Source organism: Perna viridis, chromosome 7 (assembly GCF_037379345.1).
Source record: "Perna viridis isolate PV_CMFRI_1.1 ecotype Kerala chromosome 7, ASM3737934v1, whole genome shotgun sequence".
NCBI classification, from domain to species: Eukaryota; Metazoa; Mollusca; class Bivalvia; order Mytilida; family Mytilidae; genus Perna; species Perna viridis.
The window spans coordinates 44,719,887-44,747,853 of NC_142451.1; the positions used below are offsets into that span (position 1 = coordinate 44,719,887).

At 33.1% G+C, this 27,967-nt stretch overlaps 1 protein-coding gene across 1 annotated transcript; it reads right to left on the minus strand.

Annotated features, from left to right (window-relative positions):
* On the minus strand, nt 1–27,967 carry LOC148612878 (major facilitator superfamily domain-containing protein 6-like). The gene is made up of 7 exons (XM_088594745.1): nt 25,570–27,967; nt 6,356–6,463; nt 5,257–5,418; nt 2,410–2,637; nt 2,047–2,088; nt 1,580–1,605; nt 1–434 (listed from the first exon to the last, which is right to left on the minus strand). The coding sequence occupies exons 1-7, from the start codon at nt 27,248–27,250 to the stop codon at nt 324–326; spliced, it is 2,358 nt and encodes a 785-aa protein (XP_088450871.1). The 5' UTR covers nt 27,251–27,967; the 3' UTR covers nt 1–323.

The window sequence follows — 27,967 nt, forward strand, 5'->3', positions numbered from 1 at the left end:
TCCGTCTTTCTCTCTTTATATATTCATGATATTTAGTGCACTACTGACAGTTCATATAACTGATTGCCTAAAACGCTAAAACTTACTATATAATAACTCAAAACATTTTCTGTAGGTCTAAACACCATATATACATACTTTGCCAACAATTATTCACTAAATATGCTAAGGTTACAACCAAATTGAAGTTAGCTAATTTCTAATGCATGGATTTAGTTTGGAAATTAAAAATAATAAGTCTGGGTAGTCCCTTCAGTACTGGAGTTTAAGCCCTTATAATAACGAATATTTCTTATATGTTGATTTATCTCTTTATGCAAGAATTACGGCCCATATTGATGGTCGTTTCTATTATAAGGTTGTTGTTGATAGATCTGGGTTGACAGTCCTGGTGGTCCCTCCATATATATCCTATTAGTACCGGAGTTGTACATCTGAAAATACAAAATTATAACTGCAATCCACATTTTTATATTTCAGTATAAACTGAATGTTTCATTTTTTATGTTTCATTGGCGTGTTAAAGTGTGCTACTGCCAATGCTTTTACACTCCAATGAAACATTAAAAATAAAACAATTCAGTTTATAAATGAGGTACCCTGAATAGAGTATGTAAGTCTCGTTCTAGTTTTATTTTCTAAATTGCTGGAATTTCCGATGTAGAACGTATTGAAAACCGAAGACCGATCTGTATTTTATTCTTTACTTCTGGGTACTCGAAACTATATAACAATGCAAAATGTTCTAGTTAATGTTTTTTCTTACTACATTTATCATGTAGAAATAGTTATTTATCATTTTTTATCGGGATTTTTTACACAGAAAGATTTTTGCCCTTAACACTGAACTCAACGCTCTCTAAATGACAAATCTCCATGCTTTCAAATGGTAGACTAGGACCCATTCTCGGGAAATCACGGGGTCACATGACGAGACTTACATACCCCATTATTAGACCAAGAATTGTACCGTTATGATGAATAACTTTTTTAGATTTTAACAACACAAAATACTTTACAAAGAATGCAACCCAACTGCCTTTCCAATTGGTTTACATGTAAACAAGTCCAATTTGTGAGTATAACTTAAAGATGGTGGTTAACTTTAAACGTGAAATTTGAAGTCTAATTTCTAATTTGTTACTTTGTATGAATGATTTTAGTTACTTTATGTTCTTTGTTGTGTATGTCTGTTTTCCATGTCTGGTCTTTGTCCCTGGATTACATTCTTTGGATTACTGCTATAACCTTGGTTCCCTTGATTATTATTTCAGTAACCATATAGTTGCAACTTTCATGATTTAAAATAGGTGTCTTTTTAAACTGCTAAAAGACAGCCCTATATTAAGTTGAAATGAATTTACCAGCTTGATAATTTGATCGCCGAATCTTAAAACATCTTACGTTTTACTTAAATGTGTTACTCAAAATGACATCAAAGATTTTATCACCTTTTTGTATTACCATGCTTTCCAATTTCCGTAATCATGTTAAAATTGAAAAAAAGATAATTATTTATGCAGCAGCCTTCATTAAAGGTGTTGAGTGGCTCTTAAGTTAACCTCTAATCTCTACTTACGTCAGTGTTGACATCATTTCCGGTATCTGTAAAGCAAAGTTCAATACTATTAACAATTGGTTCAGCTACTGTCCAATTATTTCAGCATCTCCCGGATGTGACTATTGAAAAAAAATTACTTTGACGAAGAACCAAATGACATTACATGATGTATTGACGAAGCTCACACAAACTTTAGTTAGGCTGATTTTCTGTCATATTATGGGAATAATTGATAGATTGGCGTCAAAATACATCTTCCGTGGTCAAACAGGTTAAAAACAATATTCTGCTTGAAAAGACGAATCAAAGGTTCAAATAAACGTCTTCAATCGAAAAGTGACTATTAAATGGCCTTATTAGTGAAACAAAGGCGAATCATGACGACCGTACACCAGGACGCTTCGGGAGTTAAACACGGATGTGACATGTATAATGTAGCTCATAAATATTACATGTATATATTGATGATATTTGATTATAATTACCATTATAGTCATTATATGTAGATCCATAGGTTGCTTGAGCACCTGTTGATAAAACGAAGCATACATCAATCATCGCATTCAGTATGTTCAAAGATATTGTCAGAATGCATAACAAAATTGTAAACTAAAACAAAAGCACTAAGTAATTTAAAGAATTGTATATGTTCTCTTAAAAGACGTTTACTACACATGATTAAAATGTATTCGCTTATTCTTCCTCTGAAATGGAAAACAAGTGATTTGTAGATAGCGTTTTCTTACACATGCCACGCAATAAACTATGACGTCATAGTTATGTAAAGATAAATATTATGTAAACTGTTAAAAAATACTTTAGTGACAACCATTTTTATTGCAACATACCTTCGTCTTTTAATCTGCTACTGGACAGATCACGTGCTATACCAGATGGGACACCATGTGGTGCCAAATGTAGAGTAGGTGATTCTTCTTCTAAACGTTGGTGTTTCATACTGGTAGTGCTTCCATAGGAGAAGCTTGCTCGATTACCGAAGACTCTGTTCAGACCGATGTACAGCAGCAAGATTAGTAAACATGTTATTCCATATGCTCTGAAGGTAACAACACTTCCTGAAAGGAGCAAATTTCAAAGTCCAAAAATACATGTGGTAAAACTCACATCAACATTTTATTGTAGTTTATCTAAAAATATTGTTTGATAGATCTGATCTTTGAATTATGATGCCGCCAAGTTACCACGAATCACATTAAAAATATCATATAGTTTATATTTTGATACACTTCTGAAGACCTGCTGAGAGTTACTTCAGCTACGATGTATTGAATTTTTCAACTATGTCTACATAGAAGTCGCAAAACAATCTTTTTACTCAGCAGAAGATCTGTCAAGATTAACTTCTGACCTTTTATATTTGCATGGTCTTGTAATTTGCATGGCATGCGATATACAGCAATTCCTTACAAAATATGGTTAAACACTTCCATCTATTATTCTTTTCTATTCAATTGCAATTCGCATTCAAATAAAATGTCATGCGTAAAGAGACTGCTTTGTGTCGAGACAGATTGATAGGTTACAATTCTATATATCTTAATAAAGAGTTCGACATGTTAAATATGTTGGGACCATTGCCTATATTTACATAATTACGATTTGAAGCATTATGTAATGTGCTTTTTGATCAACTGCAAATGCCGTTATTACAGATCCATATAGGAATCAGTCATATTCTCAAGTATCAGGTAAAAATAATACATATACACATATGTTTTTAAAATTGTTAAACTTTTAAAATCTGAAACGAAATCTGTTTGCCCAAAAATTCTTTCAAATCTTTGATAAGAAAATATAATAGCTCTTGCAGGTACTTAATTAAAAATGGTGTTGCTTAACATTATTTTAAAGCACATTGTTTCAAACAGAATCTGATGGACTTATCAACTGTCCTTTTTCATTATATGCTCACTCTCAATATGTTCATTGAAGACCCATAGGCGGCCTTGAGCTGACATTTTTCATCCGATGGGGTTGTTGTCTCTTTGACATATTCTCCATATCCATTCTCCTTATATTATCCGATTTTCACATTATTTTTTAACCTTGTTTTACAAAAAAAGATATTAAAACACTCTAATTGTATTCCTACGTAAAATCTAAGTCATGTTTTTAGTATTGCAGTACATCAAAAATCTTGTCTCTCCAGTACGTGACGTTTCTATGTGTACACTAAATCCAGTCCACTGGAATCGTAGCGACCGAGTACTTCTAATACTTGTAGAGGTGATGGTATTGTCATTGGTTAGTCGTACGTTCTGAGTTATTTTTCAGGAATATCAAGAATTCTTTAAGAGGTAGATATCTCATTTTGCCTATATGTGTAAGTTAAGGTATATCATGGAGAGAATTGATGTATTATTTAATAAATTTTATGACGTCTTTGTTGATTCATTTCATATTTTGTCTTACAGTAAAGGAGATGATTTGGGCCTTATTAAACTAGTTTAAACCCAAAGCGGACACCCGCCTGCCCCAGTCATATATTGCCATTAATGTCTTTGTATCGTTATTTTGCTTTTTAGTTTGTTTTGAAGAAGTGTCAACGTGTATTAAATAAAGTGGATTTTATTATTTCAAACTTATTGTCGGGGTCTTTCAGAGTTTACTTAATATACTTGTTGAAGACATTTTGGTAATCACTGACAATATATACTTTTTTGTATTTGTGCAATTATTGCGCCTCACCTTTCTAATAGTACAGAGTTAAGATGGTGAAGAAAGATTTACCACATGAAAATTTGTTAAAGTGTACTAAAATTCAACACATATTCACTTCCTTAATAATCAGTTAAAATAACCTCTCTTAATAATAACTAATAATTATGTTCATGTGTATTGAGAGCTTTTCAGGAATAAAAAGGTTCCGAAAATGAGTACAACCCTTCTTAATTCTAAGAAAAACATGTACCCAACAACCGTTCGATAATGCCATCAGCTTTAAAGTGCAAATAAGACGAAGGAATGTGAATGTGTTTGCCATATTACCAAGCATAAAACAGATAGACTAAAAATGCCAGAACCAATGTACATGAAAGCTGGCATAAAAAGCACGCAATACACCCAATCAAGCTTTATGGAATAACCCTACTATATTTGCAAGTAAATTTTCTGGAACGCAACATAAAATTCAACAATTCTATGATATAGTAATTGACTTTTAAAATTCCTTACAACATTCAACAAAAGAAAAAAAAAGATATAAATAGATATAAAGATTGTACAGAACGATCATAATCAAAGCCGGAATTGTGCCGAATGCTTCACGTTTACATCTGTTTATAGCACTTTAGGTTTTGGTTTTGTTACCTTGTATGTATAATTTTAGTTACTTTATGTTCTTTGTTTTGTATGTCTGTTTTCCATGTCTGGGCTTTGTCCCCGGATTACCGGTATAACCTTGGTTCCCTTGATTATTCTTAGTATAATTGCACCTACTCAGTTGGTGCATTAGAATAAGTAAAACTTGTAGAAGTTTCTTATCCAAGTGGGGCCTTTAAATTTTTCAATATTTTGATTTTGTTTTATATGGATAGTTATTTTTTTCTTTGTGTTTGTTCGCGTATGATATGTCGTTGGCAATAGAGTGTTGTATGGTTCTCAAATGTATGTAAACGATACTTCTACAAAAGTTCACATTATTCTAAAAGACTGTTCAATAAAACACAACATACCGTAGCTGTAAACCATAATACCACCAAAAACAGCACCACAACCTCTACCTAGTCCATGATGGAGGCCCTGCAGTATTCCTTGGGCTGACGACCGCAGCTCAGATGGAATGGCATGTGTAATGTAGGAGCAACAAGCAGCCCAGACTGCGGCATGTGTCAATCCTGAAAAAGGTATACATAATAAAATGGCTTGTGGTAGGATATTGTGTATAAATAACGCGTAACAGGTATTGTCGGCAATGTTACTTCTATCTATGATTTCCGTTTGTATTCTTGAAGTTTACTTTTTTTGATTTTAACCATTTTTATTATATTTGTTCCAATAACATATCGCGTCAACCTGTTGTATTTACTGTGATAGAACGGCCTTACCGTGTCGTAGTAGCTAAGTAGTGACATTTAAATAACCAGTCAATTGATTTTGGTAAGCAATTGATTATCGCAGGCATGTCATCGCCAGCGTTCTAGGATTCGATCCTCGGTATGATTTTATGAGTCAAATCATGCACTCTTATTACGCTACTAAGAAAAGATTCTGGAATATACTCCAAGTAAGAAAGAAGTTGCTGTTTAATCCAATGCGCAACGTACCGCAATTGAAGTGCTGTATTTAGAAATTTATGTGAAGCATTCTGTATAATACAGACTTTGAGAATGGTCATATTGTACAATGGTCAACATTGCTTTATATTTTTTGTCGAATGTGATAAGGAAACTTCATAAACTTACATAAGCTTCTTGTATACAATTGATATTGAATTAAGATCTTCTTATATATATGTATGATTGGTATTCTTTGTATTTGAAACCTGAAAATCTAACGTGAAAATTCGTATTGAATTACAACTATCTGTGGGCAACATTTCCCACTGACGCCCACGAGTTGAATTCGAAAATTTCTACAACTGAAGCTGACTCGTATTCACTGCTAATATGGTAGTACGACAGAAAGAAGCACTAGAATATAAATCTATGTGAGTTCAATCGAGGGAATAAAAGACTTTGCCTAAATGTAAAGGTGAGATTGCTTTAAAATTTAAGATAATTCCTTGAAACCGATTAACATATAATATGTAAACATTATAGCCATCTCCCATACCTTGCACCAGCTCGAACGGTAACACCCACCAAGGACTCTTCAGCAAGGAGATATAAATAAATCGCACGACGTTACCAAGGAGACCTGCATACAATACTCGCACGTGTCCTAAAAAAAGGATGATGAAATGCATCATTATATCACAAAGAATAATTAATAAAGGTACCACGCAGAGATGGTAATATTTCAAAACGGGAAATCCCCTACCAATGTATTCTACTAGGAGAAATATTGAACACAACCACATGACTACTTCATATCCAAGGTATGTTTAAATCATAAGCTACTTCTTCAACCCATGCGAATGACGAAACTTCATGGCTGTGGTTGATTGATTTATGAATTTCTAAATGCTACTTTGATTTATTTGTCATAAGCATTTCTCTGTTATCTCGGTTGTACTTTGATATGCGGTCGTTCGTTGGCAATAGCAATTTGTTGAGAGAGTAATCAAGGGAACCAATGTTATAGCGGAATCAAAGAGTAATCAAGGGAACCAATGTTATAGCGGAATCAAAAGAATGTAATCCAGGGACAAGGACCAGACATGGAAACAGACATACACAACAAATAACATAGAGTAACTAAAATCATACATACAAAGTAACAAAAGCAAATGAGCAACTCGGACTCCACTAAAAACTGGGAGTATAGACCAGGTGCACCGGTAGGGTAAGCGTCCTCTAATTTTAAGTTAATTTTAATTTAGGTTTGTTCCTTTATTATTTTTTTCCATATTACATAATATGCAAACATTCCATAAAATCTTATTTTTTTTACACTTATCTTTCATATTTAGATTCTAGTAAAATACACAGTTATGCTATTTACTTTCTATCTTTTTGTTATGCAATATAGTTACATATTTAGGACCCAGCAGCCTTTTTAACAAAAAATCGTAAAAGTGAAATTAGTCATAAGTTGTGACGTCACAATAATTCGATCCAGTACGACTTATTTTAAACTTACCATTTTTTTTTTATGAAATTAACCGCTATTTCATTAATACAGGCTTGAACAGCGTTTTCCTCATATATTTACACAACCAACATTTCGAATGTTTGAAGAAGAAATCAAGAATTGGAGGTAAAAAATGATTTTTTGCTTTTCATACAACCGGATCCTGTATAGAAAAATCGTTAATCTCATGGGAACGCATTTTAAACATTAACATCATCAGACCTTATAAAGTAATTGTTTCTTATCATTTTGCCTGAATGGATACCGTTGATAAAACCAAACAAATCGTGATTGTATGGATTGTATTTAGATGAAGGCAGTCATATAGATCGATTTTCCATTCATCAGAAAATGATTATTACCTTAGAAAATATGAATGGCTAAGATCTTGGTCAATCTGTGTTCGTCTTTCTTCTCACAAAAATTAACAAAAACGGTAAAAAAGAATTATGAATATGGACATTGTTAGTGGAAGATTTCAGGAGATTATTTTAAAAAATTAGCCAAACTGCCATAAAACTATTTATGCTTGCAATATTAATGATTTGAACGGTTATAAGCTATTTCTATGACCCATAGGAGTAAACCGACTAGACAATAAATGTATACCATACATATATTCATAAACATGATAATTATAATGCTATATCTATAATAACATTTTTACGCTATGCAGGAAATACTTAAAAAAGGACATTGATTTAAACGCACTATCAGAATCTGAAGAAGATAAAGATCGCTCGTCCTATTAGTGCATTAAATCTTTCTTGCTAATTGAATTCCGCGTGTTTGCTCCGAGTGTGCAATATCTTGAAATGATATGGTTATTGCAAGATTCAAAGCTCGAAAGTCTAGGACAAAAATTGAAACATCGAGAATAAACTCAGCTATGCATTTCAAAGTAGACCATGAACAGGGTATATGAACTTTATACAACGGTAGGGTAAGCTTCGTCTGTTGTCAAAAATAAATAATAAAAAATAACCTGAACTGATGACTAGGTCCTGTTATCTGTAGTTAAGGAACCTTGATAAGTATATCTGTCCTTATGGATGACATGCGCACGTTTGTTTTTACTCAAGACCTTGACATCAATATTAATTAATTTCCTCGAATACTTTGGATCTTTTGTGTTGTTCTGTCCTCCAATTTTGTTTTAGCTAGATTTGCTTTTCCAAAAAGACACTCCATACATAAACAACACCATAAAATTGCATGACATTTACAGGAAACAAAATCAAGATTTAAATGGTGACTTGACTTCATATGCTAAAGTATATAAGACATATATACTTGACATGAAATAATGAATGATAAACATGTATTTACCTCCTATACTATAGAAGTTTGCATGTTAAGTAAGTCCACTAAAGGGCCACATATAATATTCTCCTATTGACCACTTTCGCCGAAGGGGACTTTAGGTTTGTGCTCCGCCCGTCAGTCCGTTCTTCCGTCAGAAAGCTTACCTGGCAAATTGGTTTTCCGCATTTTATTTTTTGTCTTGTTTGGAGATGTACATCTGATATTTGGCGCATTGCTTAACAATTGCAAGTTATAGATCAAGTTCGTTCCGCAGATTTTTTTACTGAGTCGTGGTCCTTTGTCTTTGAAAACTAATGCAGACTCAGTTTTCGGCAAATATCATGCAGTTTGCATTCTGTTCTCATCAACAGGTTTTATTTCCGGTAGGGGACTTTGTAATGCTACGCAATACTCTAATGCTTATTGCCCCTCGCCGCAACGCGGAGCGGGGACATAGAAATGCTGGTGTCCGTCCTAGCGTCCGTGCGTCCGAAGCATGTGGACGAAACTCCTCAAAAACCACTGAATGGAATTTGACCAAATTTTGTAGAATTGTTTGTCACCATATGTAGTTGATCATACTTAACCGCTATTTTGTTTCGACAATTTTTATGGGAGTTATAAGACTTTGTTCATTTTTCACATTATTCGCACAGGAACACCATGTGGACGCAACTCCTCAGAAACCGCTGCACAGAATTTGACCAAATTCTGAAGGATTTTTTGTCACCATATGTAGTTGATCATACTTAACCGCTATTTTGTTACGACAATTTTTATGGGAGTTATGGGACTTTGTTCATTTTTCACATTATTCGCAATAGGAACACCTTGTGGACGCAACTCCTCAGAAACACTAAACAGAATTTGACCAAATTTTGGAGGATTGTTTGTCACCATATGTAGTTGATCATACTTAACTGGTATTTTGATTCGTGAATTCGTATTGGAGTTATGGGACTTTCTTCATTTTTCACATTATTCGCATAGGAACACCTTGTGGACGCAACTCCTCAGAAACCACTAAACGGAATTTGACCAAATTTTGTAGGATTGCTTGTCACCATATGTAGTTGATTATAATTAACTGCTATTTTGATTCGACAATTTTTATGGGAGTTATGGGACTTTGTTCATTTTCACATTATTCACAATAGGAACACCTTGTGGACTCAACTCCTCAGAAACCGCTGAACAGAATTTGACCAAATTTTGGAGGATTGTTTGTCACCATATGTAGTTGATCATACTTAACTGCTATGTTGACGCTTTGTAAGGGAGTTATGGGACTTTGTTCATTTTTCACGTTCTTTTTTTTGCAGATTTGTTTTTGTTGTATGAAGAATTCTTAACCTAACTTAATTTGATTCATTAAGATACATTAACCTTGAATCGCCACATGGACTTATGAAAGCACATAAGTTTTGAATCTGCTATTTATACAAGTGTCAAACATTTGTAATTCAACTCTTTCTACAGTGGCGGGGGACATATGGCTACGCGTAGCATTCTTGTTTATTTTGAGTAAAGGATAAAAGTTATAGCTTGAAAATTAAAGAAGACATAGTAAAGTCATGAAACGTTAGTAACCTTAAAGAATGTTACTTTAATTTGTAACTATTGAATAACAACATGTAATCAATTACCAACCTACAGAGGATGTCTTTCTAAAGATAGTGATAATAACTAATTCATGAAATTGGTGATTAAAAATAAGATAACCTTTAACCCAGAATTGAAATGAACGTAATAAAAATGGGATTGGTGTAACATTTGTATACAAGGTATTTCAGTGAAAGAAAAATGTTACATTAAATCGTTAGCTAGCCATGCTTAAAAAATATCTTAACCAAAAACGATTAAAAAAATGCAAAATGAACAACACACGTATGTAGTCTATCTCAATTTCAAATCGCGAACTTTCTTTTTGACGAACAAGGCGTTTTATTTCCTTTAAAGTGCTACCAAAATATGCTTGTCAAAATAACAATTAAGACAACAATGGATTCACTGATAAGCATTGATTACGATGAAGTGTCCATATAAACGAGGAACTCCCACAACATGTATCCATTTCGATGCAATTTAATAATGAACCAATCATTCTCACAAGTTATTGGATTGAGAAGGCTATTATTAAAGTAAAAGAAAATTTGTTTCCTCGATTCACGTTTCCAATTTCATTTCTCTCGGTAGTTTCAAATGAAATGACTATACTGATGTAACTGCACTTTTCGATTGAAAAAAAATGTACAAAAAACGTTTATACATTTCCTAATTAAACTATATATAAATGTACTTAAAAAATGATTTAAAAAAAGTACTGTTTGATTCATAGCGTGTTTCATTATTCAAGTGCATTTAAGTATCAGTCGTTGTAAAATGCATGCAAATTCTATAATATTTGATACACTCGAACAAAGCTACGCATTTTCATTTTTGTTATTAAGCTGTTTTGTGGGTCGATATGATGAAATGTATGATAATTCATTCCAATCTGTCTGCTCTTAAGAAATAATTCACACTGAAAAATCAATAGTTTCTATTGTGTTTAAGTGCCATTTTCAGACTTATCTCCCTTTATGTTGAGTTTTATAGCACATTCTTTATAAATTATATCTCCTATGAACAGGGATGTATAAAAAGTAACATGTTAATTTCGGTTTACAGTAAAATTTTAAACAAAATATCAAAAATAAAAATATCTATACTTCCGAACCATGAATCACATTTTCAATGATTCTTAGCTGAAGCACTACTTACAATCAATCTGATACACCCAATATAGTTTTTTTCATTGTTCCTCAAGACATTTGGTAAGGGTAGGCTCAAATTCGTAATTTTTTTAAATGAATGCAAAACATTAAAAGTGTTTTCTTACATGTACAATCGGAGCCATACCGATTCTCCAATGCAGTACAAGTCAAATAGATAATTAAACTTTTCGAACATTCTCTCAAGTAAATGACTTGAATTGAATGAAAATAGTGTTTGATAGGTAAACAGTACTCTTTCTTACAATCTAAGCATGAGAGTGCATTTTGTTACCGAAATAATAAAAAATTTGTAGGGTACAAATTTATACTACTACTTTAATTATGTTACAAGACAAAACAAAATAAAAAAAAACCAAAAAAACAAAATGATTTCCGAAAAACGATTTTAAACATGTACATTTCAAGATATATTTACAAGACCAAAACTAGTAAGAGTTCCATTAACTTATAACTGTTCTAACATACAAAACATTTAAGCTTTCAAACTGTTATTTCATTCACTAAAGTACGGTCATCGAGCACTAGTTTACTTCTAAAAAATGATACTTACTTTTAATTAAACCACATACTTCTTAATTTCTCAAAATATGTGTTTCATAGGCAGTCTATCTATAGTCTACTTCTAGCGTCGATTTCACTAAATGTCGTAAGTGTGAAATTGATCGTAATTACGTCGTCACAATGCTATTTAAAGTTGTGACGCCATTACAATCAACTTTACACTCACGACTTCTTCATTCTTCGTGAAATCGACGCCTGACTCAGTGAAATATAAGATACACTTATAAGTGTCCGCAATCTAATATTTGAATTATTTTCTACGTCTAGCATTCAAGATAGGTCTGACAATGAATCATAGAATCATTATAACGACTTTTCACGATAAAAGTACATCAATTCATATTAACGCCTACAGCATGTCCAGAATTACGGAGAAAGTTTAGGAGATGACAGCGATGAATTTGAATTATATGGATCAATATCTTGCTATTTTGCGTAGTGTCTTGTCAACTTTTTTTAAATTACCATCATTATCTGAATGTATTGGAATGTATTTCTGAATTTCCTAGAAACATATCTTTCAATCACTTGAAGTCTTAAAACATCCATTTGAAGAAAGTATTCAGTTTCTACAATCTGGTAACGAAGATCTCTCTGATAGAATGAACAAATACATTTCAAATATGCCTATATTGACGATTCCCATATGCTTTATACAACAATTTTCATACTCGTTATTTGACATATTACAGTTCTAACAAACGTACTCATTTCAAATCTGATTTGTAGTTAGAAAATAGATGAAAGTATTCCCTGAATACTCACAGCTATCAAAGAGGGTCTCTAGTCTAACTACAACACTTGTTACTACCGTAGTGGTATTAATTTTTTTGGAGAATCCCAGTTCAAGATTATTATCAGAATATAGTAGCATTAAAACCTATGATTTTTCAACACTATATACTTTTACTCCCTATACTCAGTTAAAATCCTGACTCAAAAACATAGCACATCGTTGTTTCTCCAAAAAAGATGGTACACCTAGATACAAATATATAGTTCTTGGAAGAGATTCCTCATACTTTGTGAAAATAATCAAAAACCAAATCATCATCCAAATATACAGAAGAATATGTTTTCAAACCGCTGGAATTTTTGATCGACATCATATTTGTTCAGCGTGGTGGATGCCTTTTTCAACAAACGGTCGGCATTCTACTGTGAACAAATTGTGCTTCTCTACTTGCCTATTTCTTCACTCTTATGAAGCTGACTTTATAACTAAAGAACATTGTTTAGCTAGATCCTTTAACCTCAGTTTCCGCTATACAGATGACGTATGAACGTTAATTATACAATACTAGTTTCGGGGATTTGATACATCGCATCTTACACTAAAAACTTGCGACAAAAGATACTACAAACACTGTGAAGTCAGCCTCATATCTTGACATACACTTAGAGATCAATGGTAAAGAAAAACTGTGACCAAACTTTATGACAAACGTGATGACTTCATTCAGAATTGTCAAATTTCCTTTCATCTATGGCAACATCCCTTCAGCACCTGCATATGGACTTTTCATATCCCAACTCATACGTTATGCCAGAGCTTGCCATAACTACGCAGACTTTTCGTATCGCGCTAGACTTCTTACAATTAGGCTTATGGAACATGGTTATACTGCTACAAGATTGAAGTCATCACTACTGGAGTTTTATGGTCGTCATCATAAACTCGTGGTACGGTGTATCTATCTGCACCATGAAAACTGATTTGTTCAACATGTCATAGTTTTCATTTTCTCTTTCGTCTACCCCGGACTTGATTTTTTAAGAGCAACTCGGCGGGTGTTTCTAGAAAAGCAGAGGACGCTCACTCTACCGGTGCACCTGGTCCATGCTCCCAGTTTTTATTGGGGTCCGAGTTGCTAATTTACTTATGTTACTTTGTATGTATTATTTTAGATACCTTATGCTCTTTGTTGTGTTTGTCTGTTTTCCATGTCTGATCTTTGTTCCTGGATTACATTCTTTTAATTTCCGCTAGAATCTTGGTTCCTTTCATTACTCCTGTATAACAATTGCATTTTTCATACTGGCTAGCAATATTACAATGGGCAAGATGGAGTTGTAAATAAGGATTTGGTGGGTTGGTGTACAATGGCCAATATAATGTTTAGCGTCCATCCATTTGTTACAGACTAGATTATGAACTTCCATAACATAGTCCTTGTTCTTTTAAGACCAACTGCAGCCGTGGTCACAAAACTATCAATGACAATGGTTTAGAAAAGTCAGAATAGCAGAAACAAGTAAAACTGAACTGAAAACAAACAAAGAAACACAAAGAGAAAACTAAGAAACCTTAAAGCTAATAGCAGGCGCTTTTTAAAATACAACTACCTTTGATATATTACAAACGCCCACTGACTTGTTCTATCGGCTAGTTGTGTTGTAAATTGTAGGTAATTCCCCATCTCCATCCTTTTCAAAGTATTAACCGTCTTCTATCATTACTTGTCGCTTAATTAAACATATAAAGTTTCTAAAAGCCTACACTTTTGGCAATCATCACCCACTAGATGACACTTTATGATTTTGTGCCATATTATTACATCTCTGATGACAAAACCTACGTCGAATTATGTAGTGATAAGTGATTAAACGAATAAATTTACTGTTTTAATCACCAAAACATTGATTTTATTTTGAATTTTCTGATGCCATTGTTCAAATTGATAAGACAGTTGAAGCCAACCGTTTTCCATTTTCCAATTACGGTTATATGATTTAAAAAGAAGAAAGAAAAAGTCGATTTTTATCTTTAAATGTGCATCAATATTAAAATTAGATATCTCTACACTTAATTTCCCTTGATATTTAATAGTATTTTTTTTCTATAAAAATAAGAATAATTTTGTTTAGATATCAACATCATGATAAACTTTGTTTTGTTATCTATATTACACAAGTAAATAATTCGAATGTTTGTACATTAATTCATTATCATAATTTTGTTGTTTCATATCGTAAATCGCCTGTATTTAATTGATATACTGTTCTCGTACACGATCGATAGAAAAAGCAGTTATTGAAAAACGAAATTTTGATTTTCGCATTGTTGTTTGCTATCCCCAGACTAGTAAATTGTATTGGTCAGGCACATTTCTTTACAAAATGCATATACCCGAGTGTTGCTAGGCCATATACCTGAGTGTAACTTACCATTTCTCCTTTATAGCACTAAAACAATAACAGTTTTAAAGATATCAGGGAAATGTTGACTTTAGATATTACAAAAAAACGTTCAAACCATTCTCTAGCAATAACAGAAACGTGTCTGCAAATGTCCTTATCCCTTATAGAGTCTGGGTTCTATCAGTTTGTTTGTGTTATTTCTAATCATTGAGTATTTTTTTAAGGTTTTGAATACCTCTTATACACAATAAGCCAATGAATCTTGAACTTAATACATATTTGGTTCTAATGCTGCTGATGAGAGGTTGTTAATGACATAAGCATACATCGTGCCACAATGTGTACATGATTGTAAGATATTTTATTTTTATTTAATTGACGTTCATTCACTGCAACTAAACAATAAAGAACAGCAATGCCAAACACTCTCCTTAATCACGTTTTTCCTAAAGTCGTCCATTGACTTTCATAAGAGAAGACTTCTTTGTATCAATCACTGTTTAGAGATTTAAGAAGTTTGACCTGGTTCAAGAAAGTCTTAAGCCTCATTTAGCTATCTATTGCTTTAGTAGACTTTAGTTCAAAGAGATTTCTGGCTACTGTAACGTTAATAAAACTTTATTATTACATTTTTAATGAACATCATATTTTAATTCAAGTCAATATAAAGGATACCCTTACTTTGAATTGACATCTTTGGTCCATTTCTGAGGACCTATTTGTCTGGACTTATATCGTTAGCCTCGCATGCGATGCTTGGTATTAATGGGTTTCTTGATAAAGGTGACAAGATTCACATATGCTAACGATAACACTGGAACTACGGAAAGAGATTAACCAAATGACAGTGACGGACTGTATGAAGACGTATCCTATGTAACACTTCAACGATTTTTTTTTTCTGGTTTATTGCCTAGATTAATTACAGTTTTACATGTCATAAATAATAGGCCCCAATAGCCAGCAAACTGCATATCAAGCTGATCTTAGTTTTTCGATTTGCAGTATAACATTTTCAAGCCAGCGCTTTTGGAATTTTCACAAGTGCATAACCCATAATAATCCATAAATCTGATAGCAAACTTCGTTTAAAATTCTAAATGTCAATCTTGCTATTTTACTTAGGATGTAGTTCGAAAGATGTAAAAGATTTCTATTGATGAAAATATTTGCTTTGAACCATAATGCTGAGCGATAAGCTACGAATGTCAACGGTTTCAAACCAAGTTGAATCAATCAGAATTTTTTCCCGTTTTAAGTACAGGTCCATATAAAATTCAGATACTGCAAATGGTAATTCATGGTATAGAAAAACTCACCAAACAAACGATGCTTTTTCAATCTGTATATGCTATACCTTCTCATAACGGTGAACATTTCTACATTCAGATCTGCACTTTTCAGAAAACCATACATTTTTCTACCTCTAAAATCAACCGAATGAAACCAAATCGAATTTCACGTATAATCATTAACTGTTTCTGAACAAGAAGTTTGACTGAATTCGGTGGGTTTTTTGCCTTTTTTATGATTTTTATAAAGACTGCTTTTTAATACATTAGACTAAAAAAAGAAATTGACCTTTTTAAACTTCCCATATCGAACATATTATTGGATATGAAATATAGTACCGATTGAATGCTCGGTTATAATATTTCATAGTAGGTAATTTGATTTTATCCGTTAGCACTGAATGAATAATTAAGACTCTCATTCCAGAGCTTTAAGATGTTTTATGACGGCATAAATCAGCTGAGTGAACATTGAACTATTCAGAAATTCTGCAACTTAATCAAATATTTAAAATGAATGCTAGAGGTTGAATGATTTGCATAATGATGGTTTGCAAAATAGTTTCTATAGTATATTTCAAGTATAATCTAAAACAAAAATATTTAAAAGTGGCAAACTATACTGGTATAAAAATAATGTTATGTCTATTTTTTTCACTGACCATAAGAGTAGAATGCAACATGATTTCAAGTAGTTACGTTTTTTGAGCAATGTGTAAGATCGACAAATATTCATTAAATCCAAACCATGAAAAACTTAAATGATCTAATAAGTGATTTCCTGGTAGTCATAGTAACCTGATACTAGTATCGGGGGCAACAAATTCGTGCTATTCTACACAAAGTATTCTGGAACCTTAACGGTTCAAAGAATTCAAAATTCAAAGAACAAACGGAATTTTGCGAAACTTGATAACCACAAATATAGACAGCTTCACAGTATAAACAGTTTAGGCATTAGCAAAATTTTGAAGTCAGTTGTTTCTTATTCTTGTTATGTTATAAGCTTTTTAAAGTTTTGAATTAAGGTGGTAGACCTATCGTAAGGGATATAACTCTTGACATCAGTGATATGTTTGTATCATATTCAATTTCACCAAAGCCTATCAAGCTTTCTTTTGAAGAAGAATAAAATCAATCCAAGTCAATTAGATGCTTACATAATATTGATGTAAAATGCTGAATACAAACATTCTAATGATTTTTAAGAGTTATGTCCGTTACCCTAGGTCTATCTCCTTAATACATTCAACAATGATCTATTCAGGCAACACATGAGTGGGTGTATAAATTTGGAAAGGGTATGTTTACTTCGATCCTATGATACGATATCACGGGGGCTTCATGTTGACACTTTAACAAGTTAAAATCTACCCTTGACTTAAGTCGACGTCCGAACTCGTCTTAGAATCAAGTATACTGTAAAGTAATGTATTGCAATTTGTTTTTATATTGCAAACATTTATTGCGGATTTATTGCAATCACGATCATTCGAATATGCAATGTGAAAGTTTGATACTCCTTGATTGCGATTTTTTAAAACTCACTAACATAATAGTATATTAACATAAATGCACGTAACAACCTTTGAGTTAAAAGTAACATTATACATGTTGTATATAATTAATATTTTATTGATATTGCTGTTATTTCTAGTTCGTCTATCGTGCGTTTAAACGCACGTTGGGGTCGTTCGTTTATCATGCGTTTAAACGCACGCTGGGAGCGTTCGTTTATCGTGCGTTTAAAAGCACGATAGAAGCGTCGTGCGTTTGGTGAGCGTTTAGCGTGCATTTGGGTATCGTGCGTGGGGGAAACTTAAACGTCTCAAGGAGTGTAGTATTTTATTGATAGTGCTGTTATTTCTAGTTCAATATTGTTACAGTAGGTCCTATATTTCTGACATTTGTAGATGGTATGATATGTGTGTTGTAAGGGAAAAAATCCATAGATAAGTTATATCTATGTATTTTTACCTCACAAAAATTGGAAAACACAATATGAAACACATGGATGAATGCGTGTATGTAAGTGTATGCTAGCTTATCATAATGTAATCTTAATTTGTTTGTCTACATTAAAAATTAAGAATATATATATACCAAATTGTTGTAAATAGTCACATGTATATAACATAACAATCCCCGGTCAGGTGGTTTTTGTATAGGATATTGTAAAATCCTGACAATTCTTCTTAAAAATAAAAATTGAAAAAGGGTTCTATATTCTTGCAATGTTTAGCTATGCAACCAATAGGTTTACGATCATTGTAAATTGTAGGCATTATCAATGAACTAAGTAAAACTGGTATAGGTAGAACAGTACTATTTATTTCCCATGGGCGACCATAGTGACTCTTATGAAAAATTCACATCTTTAAAACAATAACGGAGCTATAAACTGACTTTTTTCCAGTAATATCTACATTTCCCTAATAAAAATTGCGATCAAAGTCATAGCAAAACCATCTCGATTCTTTGGTATGTTAAGCAGATGATGTTTGGGGTCAAAGGTCCCCCCTTTTTCTGCGAATGGCACATAAATTTTAAAAATTCATAATATTTATATAAAATGGTTTTCAAAATATATAAGGCAATTTTTAAAAGTATAATAATGTTTGAGCCTGGAATTAATAAAACATTTTGGGTATCAGCACAACTTGTCCAATCACAGTGTCTGGAAGTACTTACTTAAACAAAAGGCCAACATAAAATAATGAGAAATAGTACCTTTCTGCCTATAGCAATGAGTGAACCGATTAAGTGGTAAAAGGGACAGGGGAAGATAACTGGAAGGTAAGAGAAAACTAGATAATACATGGGAAATATCACTGGGACAGCCAGCAATACAGAAGAAAAAGAAGTTTCGCATGCTACCCTTTGAATTTTATAATGAAGTCTCATACAAATAAATGTAGTAAGTGCATCTCACGTCTTCAATTAGCACAATAAGGTATTCGTTTGTATTATGCATTATGAAACTTTATGGTGATACCTAATGGCGTTGTTTATGAATTAATTTCATATATTTCCTCGAGATCGATATTTAATAAAGAATAGAGGTCTCTCGTCGTTTTATTTCCTTGCTGATTAAGGATGTTCTGTAGGAGCTAATAGAAATTTGTAAGCTGCTCAAAAAGGAAGCTTATTTGTCAAATAAATATTAATATCAATACTCAAAGGTTCTATAAGATTCTTGAATAGAAATCTTGATTAGCAGAGGACGACAAACGTCCATCGTCAAATGTTTTTGCACAATGGCATGGGGATAGGAGAAGACTATCATGCCAAGAATTGTTCTACACGACGTCTCGTTTAAGCACACAGTTAAGCATCAACGGCAAAACAACAGATGCTGAAAATCATGATGAACAGACTACCACTATCTGTATTCAAATAATAAAAGTTTTAATGTGCTCTGATACTACCATAAAAGTAAAACTGAAGCAAATATTTTTATGCTAATTCGTTAAAAGAATATGTGACTTTGAAATGTCTGAAACCCGCACGAAGAGGAGTGGAGTATAATCCGATAGTTTTGACAGTTGTGGAGAATAAATTCATTGAATTGCACCCAATGCTGTCTGATGAATTATATCTTATATAATTTCTAAACATGCATCATTGGAGATTCTGATATAACGTATGTTTGGAGTGATTGGTATTTAGATGATATTTTATCCAAAAACTAAAATTCTAAATAGATAATACCAGCAACGAATTCACACTTCGCTTGAAAAAAAAAAGACAGTCCCTTATATCAGTACACTGATATTAAAAGTCTTGATAGAATCGGGGTTTATTACTTACTTATCGTTTATTTTTAATTCATTTCTTTCTCAAAAGTCTGTGAATAAAACCAACTTCAATTATTGTACTAAGGGGCTGGAATCACGCAAAATAGATTATCAATGCTTGTAAAAAAAATAAAAACTGTTATCAAAATCCTTGATAGATCTTGTCAATATCTTTGCAAGTAAATCATTTGACCGCGACATTAATCCTCTGTAACCTACAATTTAAATACCACTCTTTTTAAGAATCATGCAATGGGTGGCGCATCATTTTTTTTTCAAATTCAGTCGGTTTTGCCTAAAACATATTCAGCACATCTAGAAAACAACCGAAAAACTAATTAAATTTAGCATCTGCAACGTAGATAATTTTGACTGCTTTAATAGGGAAAAAGTGTGAGAAACTTTCCCGCCATTCTTCCAAAGAGTATTTTAACTTAATTTGACTTATCATTATCTTTAAAAGGCAAACTCTACAAACACTTTGATGTATATTGCTGGAGGTTACGAGGTAACAATACTTGGATCATGCAAACAAAATCTTCGTGTCTTTTCCTGCATGTGCCACACCTTATTCACATTTTGTCTGATTCTTAGACAGAGAAGTAATTAAGTAACACTCAAGCTAAGAATCATGCAAAATGTGATTCATGGGTGAAAAGCCTACATATTTTTATTTTTGATATTTTGTTTGAATGACCAGAATAAACAGAAATTAACATTCAGTTTTTCATATAACCTGTGTGCAGGTACGGGTGTCAAATGAAAAGGCTTGCAACTGCGCTAAGCTTGTCGTAAAAGGCGACTAATTAGTGCTAAGAAACCTAGCCGGGGTCTAGACGCTCTGCCCACGGAGCAATTGGGATGTGTGCCCCAGGTGGTGGAATGGGGTACCCCTGGCGTGTTACATGCTGGGGTTGTCAGGCTATAATACGGAAAACCTGACGGCAAACCATAGTGGTGCACCGTATTGGGAAAGATGCCACGTTCCTCGCACGTTAAAGAATCCTGCTGTGGTATTCGATAGGAGTAGGAACCTTGCGCTTCACCACAGGAGGCTAAATTGCCCGACCCTACCCATCCCTCCCTTTTACCTTGTGGCAATCAAAATTTGTCGACCTTATTATCTTTGAGTCCCATCCCTTTTTTCATCATCATCATCATCATTTCATGTTCATTTTATCATCCCTTTCATGTTCATCGCCTGAATATAGCTGAAATACTGCTGCTCGGGCGTTAAACCCCAACAATCAATCAAATAACCTGTGTTCTTAGGAGATAAAAATTTTATAGAATGCACTGTAGGATTCAAAATTAAGGAAGATAACTCTGTAAATGACACTAAAATACAATAGAAACTGTTGGATGATTAATGTGGATTATCTTCTAAGACCAGACAGATTGGAATGAATAATTATACATTTCATCATATAGACCTGTAAAACAACTCAATAACAAAAATAAAAATGTGTCGCCTTTTTGGGGGTGTGGCACATTTTTCAGATTTTGCATGATTCTTACAAAGACAGCTACTTAAAATGTTGATACTATAATTACAACCACCATCATTACTACAACTTCTACTTTCTACAAATTATATTAATAATAAATCCACCAAGTAAGTAAAAAAAAACTTTTTTCATCCCTTCTTACCAACAACTGAATCAAATATCTAAAATGAAATTTAGTGAACTTTGAAGGGATTCTTTACTATTGATTGCCAATTAGAAGTTACAAGATTAGATATAGAATATTTAAGCTTGATAGTGTGACAAGACCATTGACTACTAAAAAACCGAATTCTGTAACAGAGCTTTACTTCCTTGATTAAGACAGCGAAATAGAAATCTGAAATTAACGTGTTTGAAGATGCTGATGCGGCAAGAAATAGTTATCATTGATTTATACATAACTCCAATATTACCTAAGATGAAAGGATATTATCCTTAGAAAACTTTTGAGAATTGATTAATTGCAAGTTAGGCAACTTCTACATCTATGTATTTCTGTACTAATGGACATTTCCTGATGATTAATCGGCCTTCATTCTAAAGACAGTCTCCTTTTAGAATAGACAACGATGGGGGAAATTCACAATATTTTTATTTTCAATTTCTAGGCATGAGACATGGATTGTGATCAAGAGGTCGTTAGACGACTCAAAACCTGCCAAATGTAAATAGTGTCTACAAAATTTTCAGGTTTTTTAAAGATCTTTGTGTGCATACAACTTCTGTTTGGTTTGGTTTTGTAGATATGTAACAGATGGGACATGTTCCGTTTCATCAAATCTACGGGCACTCAAATAGATTACCATTATATAACATAGATCATTATACCGGAACTTAGTGCTTCGGTATTTTATTGATTTGGCAACAAGTAAGCATTACTTCACACAGCATTAACTGGAAATAAAACCCAAAAGATAAGGACAGCGCCAAATTTTGTTGAGGCAAAGTTTCTTATCAGTTTGTTATTTTTAATGCAAGTCTTTATTTAATGAGCTATTTCTCTATAATCAATCATTGTCACTATCTATAAAAAAAACATTAACTTATTTTGTAGTCATTCTGAAAATCTATCTCTAGAATGAACTTTTGTTACGCTCTCGGTATATGAATGTAAAAACCGAAGGTGTTACACCTAGTTTATTTTGAGCTTGACAAGATGATTTGGTTGATAAGGAAGTGACTAGCCCGTTATGTTAGCAAATATGGTCACTTTGTTTTTTAATTTGATTTTAAGTACTGTCTTGTTTAATTGTCCTTGTTAAATTGATCGATGGTTTATTACTTCGTCATAATGAGTTCCATTTTATTCTTTTTTCTAAAAATGTAGCTAATTGATGAATATATACTGGTACAAAGTTACCAACAAAGGCTAATGATGACCAGAAATAAAATGTAGTTACAGTACAAGGCAAGTTATTAACTTGTCGACCGGACCTCAGACTAAATTGGGTGGTGAAATTGATTAAAAAAGGCAATTGAATAACAAAAAAAAATAAAATAAGACTGCCGCATTTAAATTTGAATCAATGTAAGGAAATAGCTGTAGTGAGACGATTTGAACTTATCTTTTATGGTTTCAAAATTAGTAACTTTTCATTCATTTAGTAAAAGCATTGTAATTATTTGGCAATATTTGTCTATCTGTCTCGAGGAGCTCATTATTAAATATCTTCCAATATAGCACAATTTCAAGACGTGTATTCCAAATTTAATCCTCCGCTAACAATGCAATAGTTAATTCTTTATTTAATGACTGGATCTTACCAGTTTGTAGTAGTTCTAATCAGTATTCTCCAATGATTCACAAGTATCATCAAATGATATTTATCAATTCATCAACAGTTAATGAGAAGAGGTTTAATTGATCGATGGTTTATAACTTCATCATAATCAGTTCCATTTTATTCCATATCACTATATCATCTATATTGACTAAAGAGTTTACAAAAAATGTTCTTGTTACAATTTTTGTAATATTAGATAATGCAATTTCTTAATCTCAATATCAAAACACAGTTAAAATCATGACTCATCTTGTGTACTTACGCGTAAACGGGGATTTAAATTAGAAGGTTATTTCTTCAGTTGTTGCAAAAACACTCGCTTAAACGCGAAGCTAAGGTTGCAAATAAAAAAAGGAAGCAAATGTGAACAGATTATAGTTATATTAATACTGGCTACAACTGTACAGTAAAGAATAACTCACTGATATAAAACCGATATCAAATATTTTGTGGTTAAAGATATGTATAAAAGTATATGAATGTTTATTACGGCAACACTAATTTTAAATATTCAAAACAAAATTCATTTTGACGGTACAACTCAAAAAGAAATAAAACGAGTCAGTTAAGGTATATCAATTGCAAATATGGGAATAACGCTAGGCTAATTAGAATAATTTAGTCACAATTAACACTGCGATGTATTTACAGTTATGGTAGATTGTATCACGAACAAAATAAAGTTATTTTGTAGAACGTCTTTAAACTGACTGAAACGTACTTGTATTGATTGCAGTGCCTTAAAATCTTACCAATTAGTCGTATTTAATGATTACTTTGGAACAGAACCATTGATTCCTAGCTAAGACTAGATTCTAGTAAAGGGAATTGCATCGATTCCTGTAAACTCCAATATTACCACTATCAGGACAAAAAAACATTCTTGTAGAGACCTGAATCAGAACTACTGGATAGATAGTGAATTCAATTTCACAATACTTCAATTCTGTTTCTTGAATTATACCTCAATGTTTCATGAAGGGAATTAATAATGTAAGCCATTTTTAGAAATGATCGTCAATGAGTTCGCCAAAAATTCGCAAAAAACAAAATAAACGTTTGAATTAAATTAAGTCGATTATACTTACAAACAGCGATTCTCATGAACATTGCGTGAATTATGGCTGACAAATCATTTTTTGCAACACTCTTACTTCAGACAGTGAACGTTCGTTTTTACATTCACGCCGAAAGTATTTCAAAGTCTCGTGACAATGTAAAAAAAGAAAAAACCGAATACAGAAAACAAAACCAAAAACAAACAAACAAACCAAAGAAATATTTTCATTTAAATTCATTTATATACGATGCTACAATCAATACAGACCAATAGGTAAGTATGTGCTATCTTTATGACTTCACATCCTGTTTATTGTTTATCAATTGTAGTCCCTACATACATCAAATATCAAATGTATTATGTTGATAGTAAGTACCAAAACTGACGTTGAAGATGGAATTAACCAATGATTTATAGTTTTAATTATACGCCCCCTTGAGTACTTTACTCGCTAGTATAGGCGAGATTAAATGTCACTTGAAAGTCAAAACCAGAGAAGCAAACAGTTAATTTTTTGGGGGTGGGGGTGGGTTAAGATTGTTTTAGTTTTCAATCATGTCCTGACTTTTTATCAAGGATCTTTTGAGATTTATCGCAGCTAGATAGAATATAACACTGAATTCCATAGTTTTTATTATTGTTATATTTGATCATAACCAGTCAAATGGTTACTTTCAATGCCCAAATGGTTGATTGTATCGGATATAATTTTATGTATTTTTAAAATGTACACGATGCGCGACGCACAAAATCGTCAGGTTGGATAGAAATCTTACGCTACTAAGTGTACCAGTGTAATGTGAAAAGCCGATAAAGGTTTAAGACGAAAAATCTTAACTTAGCTCAGATTGTGGATCAGTATGGCATGTGTCATGCTTGTTTGTCAAAGCGACCAAAGATCGTACCTCTAGGGATATTGTAAGCCTTTATGTACACTTAAAGTTTAAGGGTACTCAAAAGTTATGGGTAATCACGTCCAGTTCAGTATTGTGTGAAATGTGGTGGTATTATTAAATAATTTGTACTTACCAATTGTAGTTATAACTTTCTTGCTGAAGAAAAATGCCAACAGTTCGGACACGTGATTCAATATGGATGCCACACCAAATAGCGTTGGACTTCCACCTATATCTTGCAGATGCCAGAACAAGAAGGTAAAAATCAAACCTATACCGAACCCCATGAACCAGGACACAAATAGGACTGAAATGTACTTAAAAGTTGCTAGCATCTTCATAACAGCTATCCACTTTCCCAAAAACGGTTCTTCTTCTTCATCAGTGGGTTTGGAGACGGCATCAGTGACCATGTCTGGTCTCTTATCGAGGGATATTTGACATTCGTTGCCATCTTGTTGCTCAGAAATTTGCTTCTGATCTGCGACCTTTGATTCCAAGTAATTGATATCACTATCAGCATCATCATACAAACGTCCTGTATCAGGGCGTTTTTCCCCTGTTATTTTCTCTATAACTCTGTCCTTTACCCGGACCACTAGTTCTATGAACTGAATTTCTCTTCCTCCATGTTGGTGCTTGAATTGTAGCTGAGTTGCTGTTATTAGTGCACAACTCATAAGAACAGAAAATACAGCAAAACAAATTGTATAGTTTTTTTCTGCAATATGTTTGATGCCACACGGATGATCTGGGAATGTTGAAGAATGATCTAGTGCCAGGCCAACGAAAAACATTGCCAAACCCCATCCTAAAGACCCAAACATACGTTGCCTACCATAATTATCAATGTCTTCGCCAAGGTTTTCGAGGGTGACCGAATCCACAAAAGTAATTGCAGGGGCACTGAAAAACTCCCCTATTACCACAAGCAACAACAGAGTGAAAAACGTATCTTGCACGTCCTTCTTATCGTAGTAAATTGAACTGTATATCGGTTTTATATGGTTTCCACTTGTTGTTTGAAATTTCGCTGGCTTCGGTGTAGTTGCGTTCACATGCTTTAGAAATCCTTTAAGAACATGATGAACTGGATGAAGTGTCGTTTGGCCTTTAACTACCGACGGTTTGTCAGTTACTGGTTGTAATGTCGTTTTAGTAAGATTTATATAATCACCCTTATGTACATTATGGATGTAATGATACGGCTGATCTTCACCACTGATTTTATCTTTGAGATTTGAAATTGGTTCTATTCTAACGGAATGGATGGAGGAAATAGTCGTGGAACTTGGAGGTATTTTGTATTCAGGAACTTCTACTTCTCGCTTGTACCTAACTACATATCCAGATGGCACATGTGTTGCATTTCCGGTCACACAGTGATCATGAGGAGGTTTAACAAATGCAATAGCCAACGTAAAGACAATCCAGCAAAGCAAAGAAAACAGCAACAGTTGTTTGGCTTTTTTATAACGATCTGCCAGACTACCCCAAAAGGGAGCACTGCAAAATTCTATGAAAGGTCGAAATCCAATTAAAATACCACTCTGCGTTGGGTTCATACCAAGTTGCTTAAAATATATAGCTAGCAGTGGAAACAAAGACCCGAAAGCCGCGAAAAAGAAGAAATAAAATAATTTACATATTAGGAGGTCTCTATTTATATATGTGAAAAGTGTGTCAATCAAATCTCGTTTAGGTTGTTGCTTATTATACCCCGAATCCATTGAATGAACCGTGTACTTCCTACTACCTCTTGATGGCGATCTTCCCTCTGCATCACTTTCATCTGAATCAAATTCCAGTGCCATGATGTTATTCAAATTTGCATATGTACAATTAGCACCAAAAATATCCTATAATAAAAAAATCATTAGCTAACCACTTGAAATATTCCCTTTAGTTCCATTTCTAGATGTAATAAATCCTACCTGAACACTGAAATTAAAAAAAAGTTAAGGTCATCCAAGTCCCTTTAACAATCTATATTATATCACATTCGCTATAGCAGTGGCATGTCCCTATGACAATACTCACGAGAGCACTTCTAAGTGTCAATCAACATAGAACTCCATCCATTTGAATTCCAGAATAAGTCTTCCTGTAGCCAGAAAGCAAAACAATTACTTATCGGATAGTTTACACATGTGATCGATATATGCTGAACACAGTGTTTTTTTGCCAATCCCGTGAATGCCACAAAATTTTCTATCTGTAATCTTTTTTTCTAATTAGACAACTGGTTCGTTTAATCGCACAGAAAGATACTGAATAAGCAATAAATTTCGATCCTTCGCAGCATGTATTGAAAAACTGAATCTGTAGGTTTTGATCAATGCGGTACAGTTACAAGTTACCAATAATCAAGCTGAATAGATCATCCAAGCAGAGTTAATTCTTCCATGCATCGATTTAATTCCAATATTAAACAAACGCTTAACTGATCTATACTTTCTTCGGCCCTCCCGAAGAGACAACATTTTGCAAAAAGAACATTTAAGGTAATTTTATTTTCATTTGGATTTTCA

Bases quoted from the DNA above. Each gene is read 5' to 3' on its own strand.
- LOC148612878 (XM_088594745.1), bottom strand. From the start codon at position 27,250: ATGGCACTGGAATTTGATTCAGATGAAAGTGATGCAGAGGGAAGATCG. The intron at 6,464-25,569 runs GTAAGTACAAAT...TCCTTTTTTTAG, and splicing joins GAAAGTTATAACTACAATTG to GACACGTGCGAGTATTGTAT. The intron at 2,089-2,409 runs GTATGTTGCAAT...TTTTATCAACAG, and splicing joins TAGCAGATTAAAAGACGAAG to GTGCTCAAGCAACCTATGGA.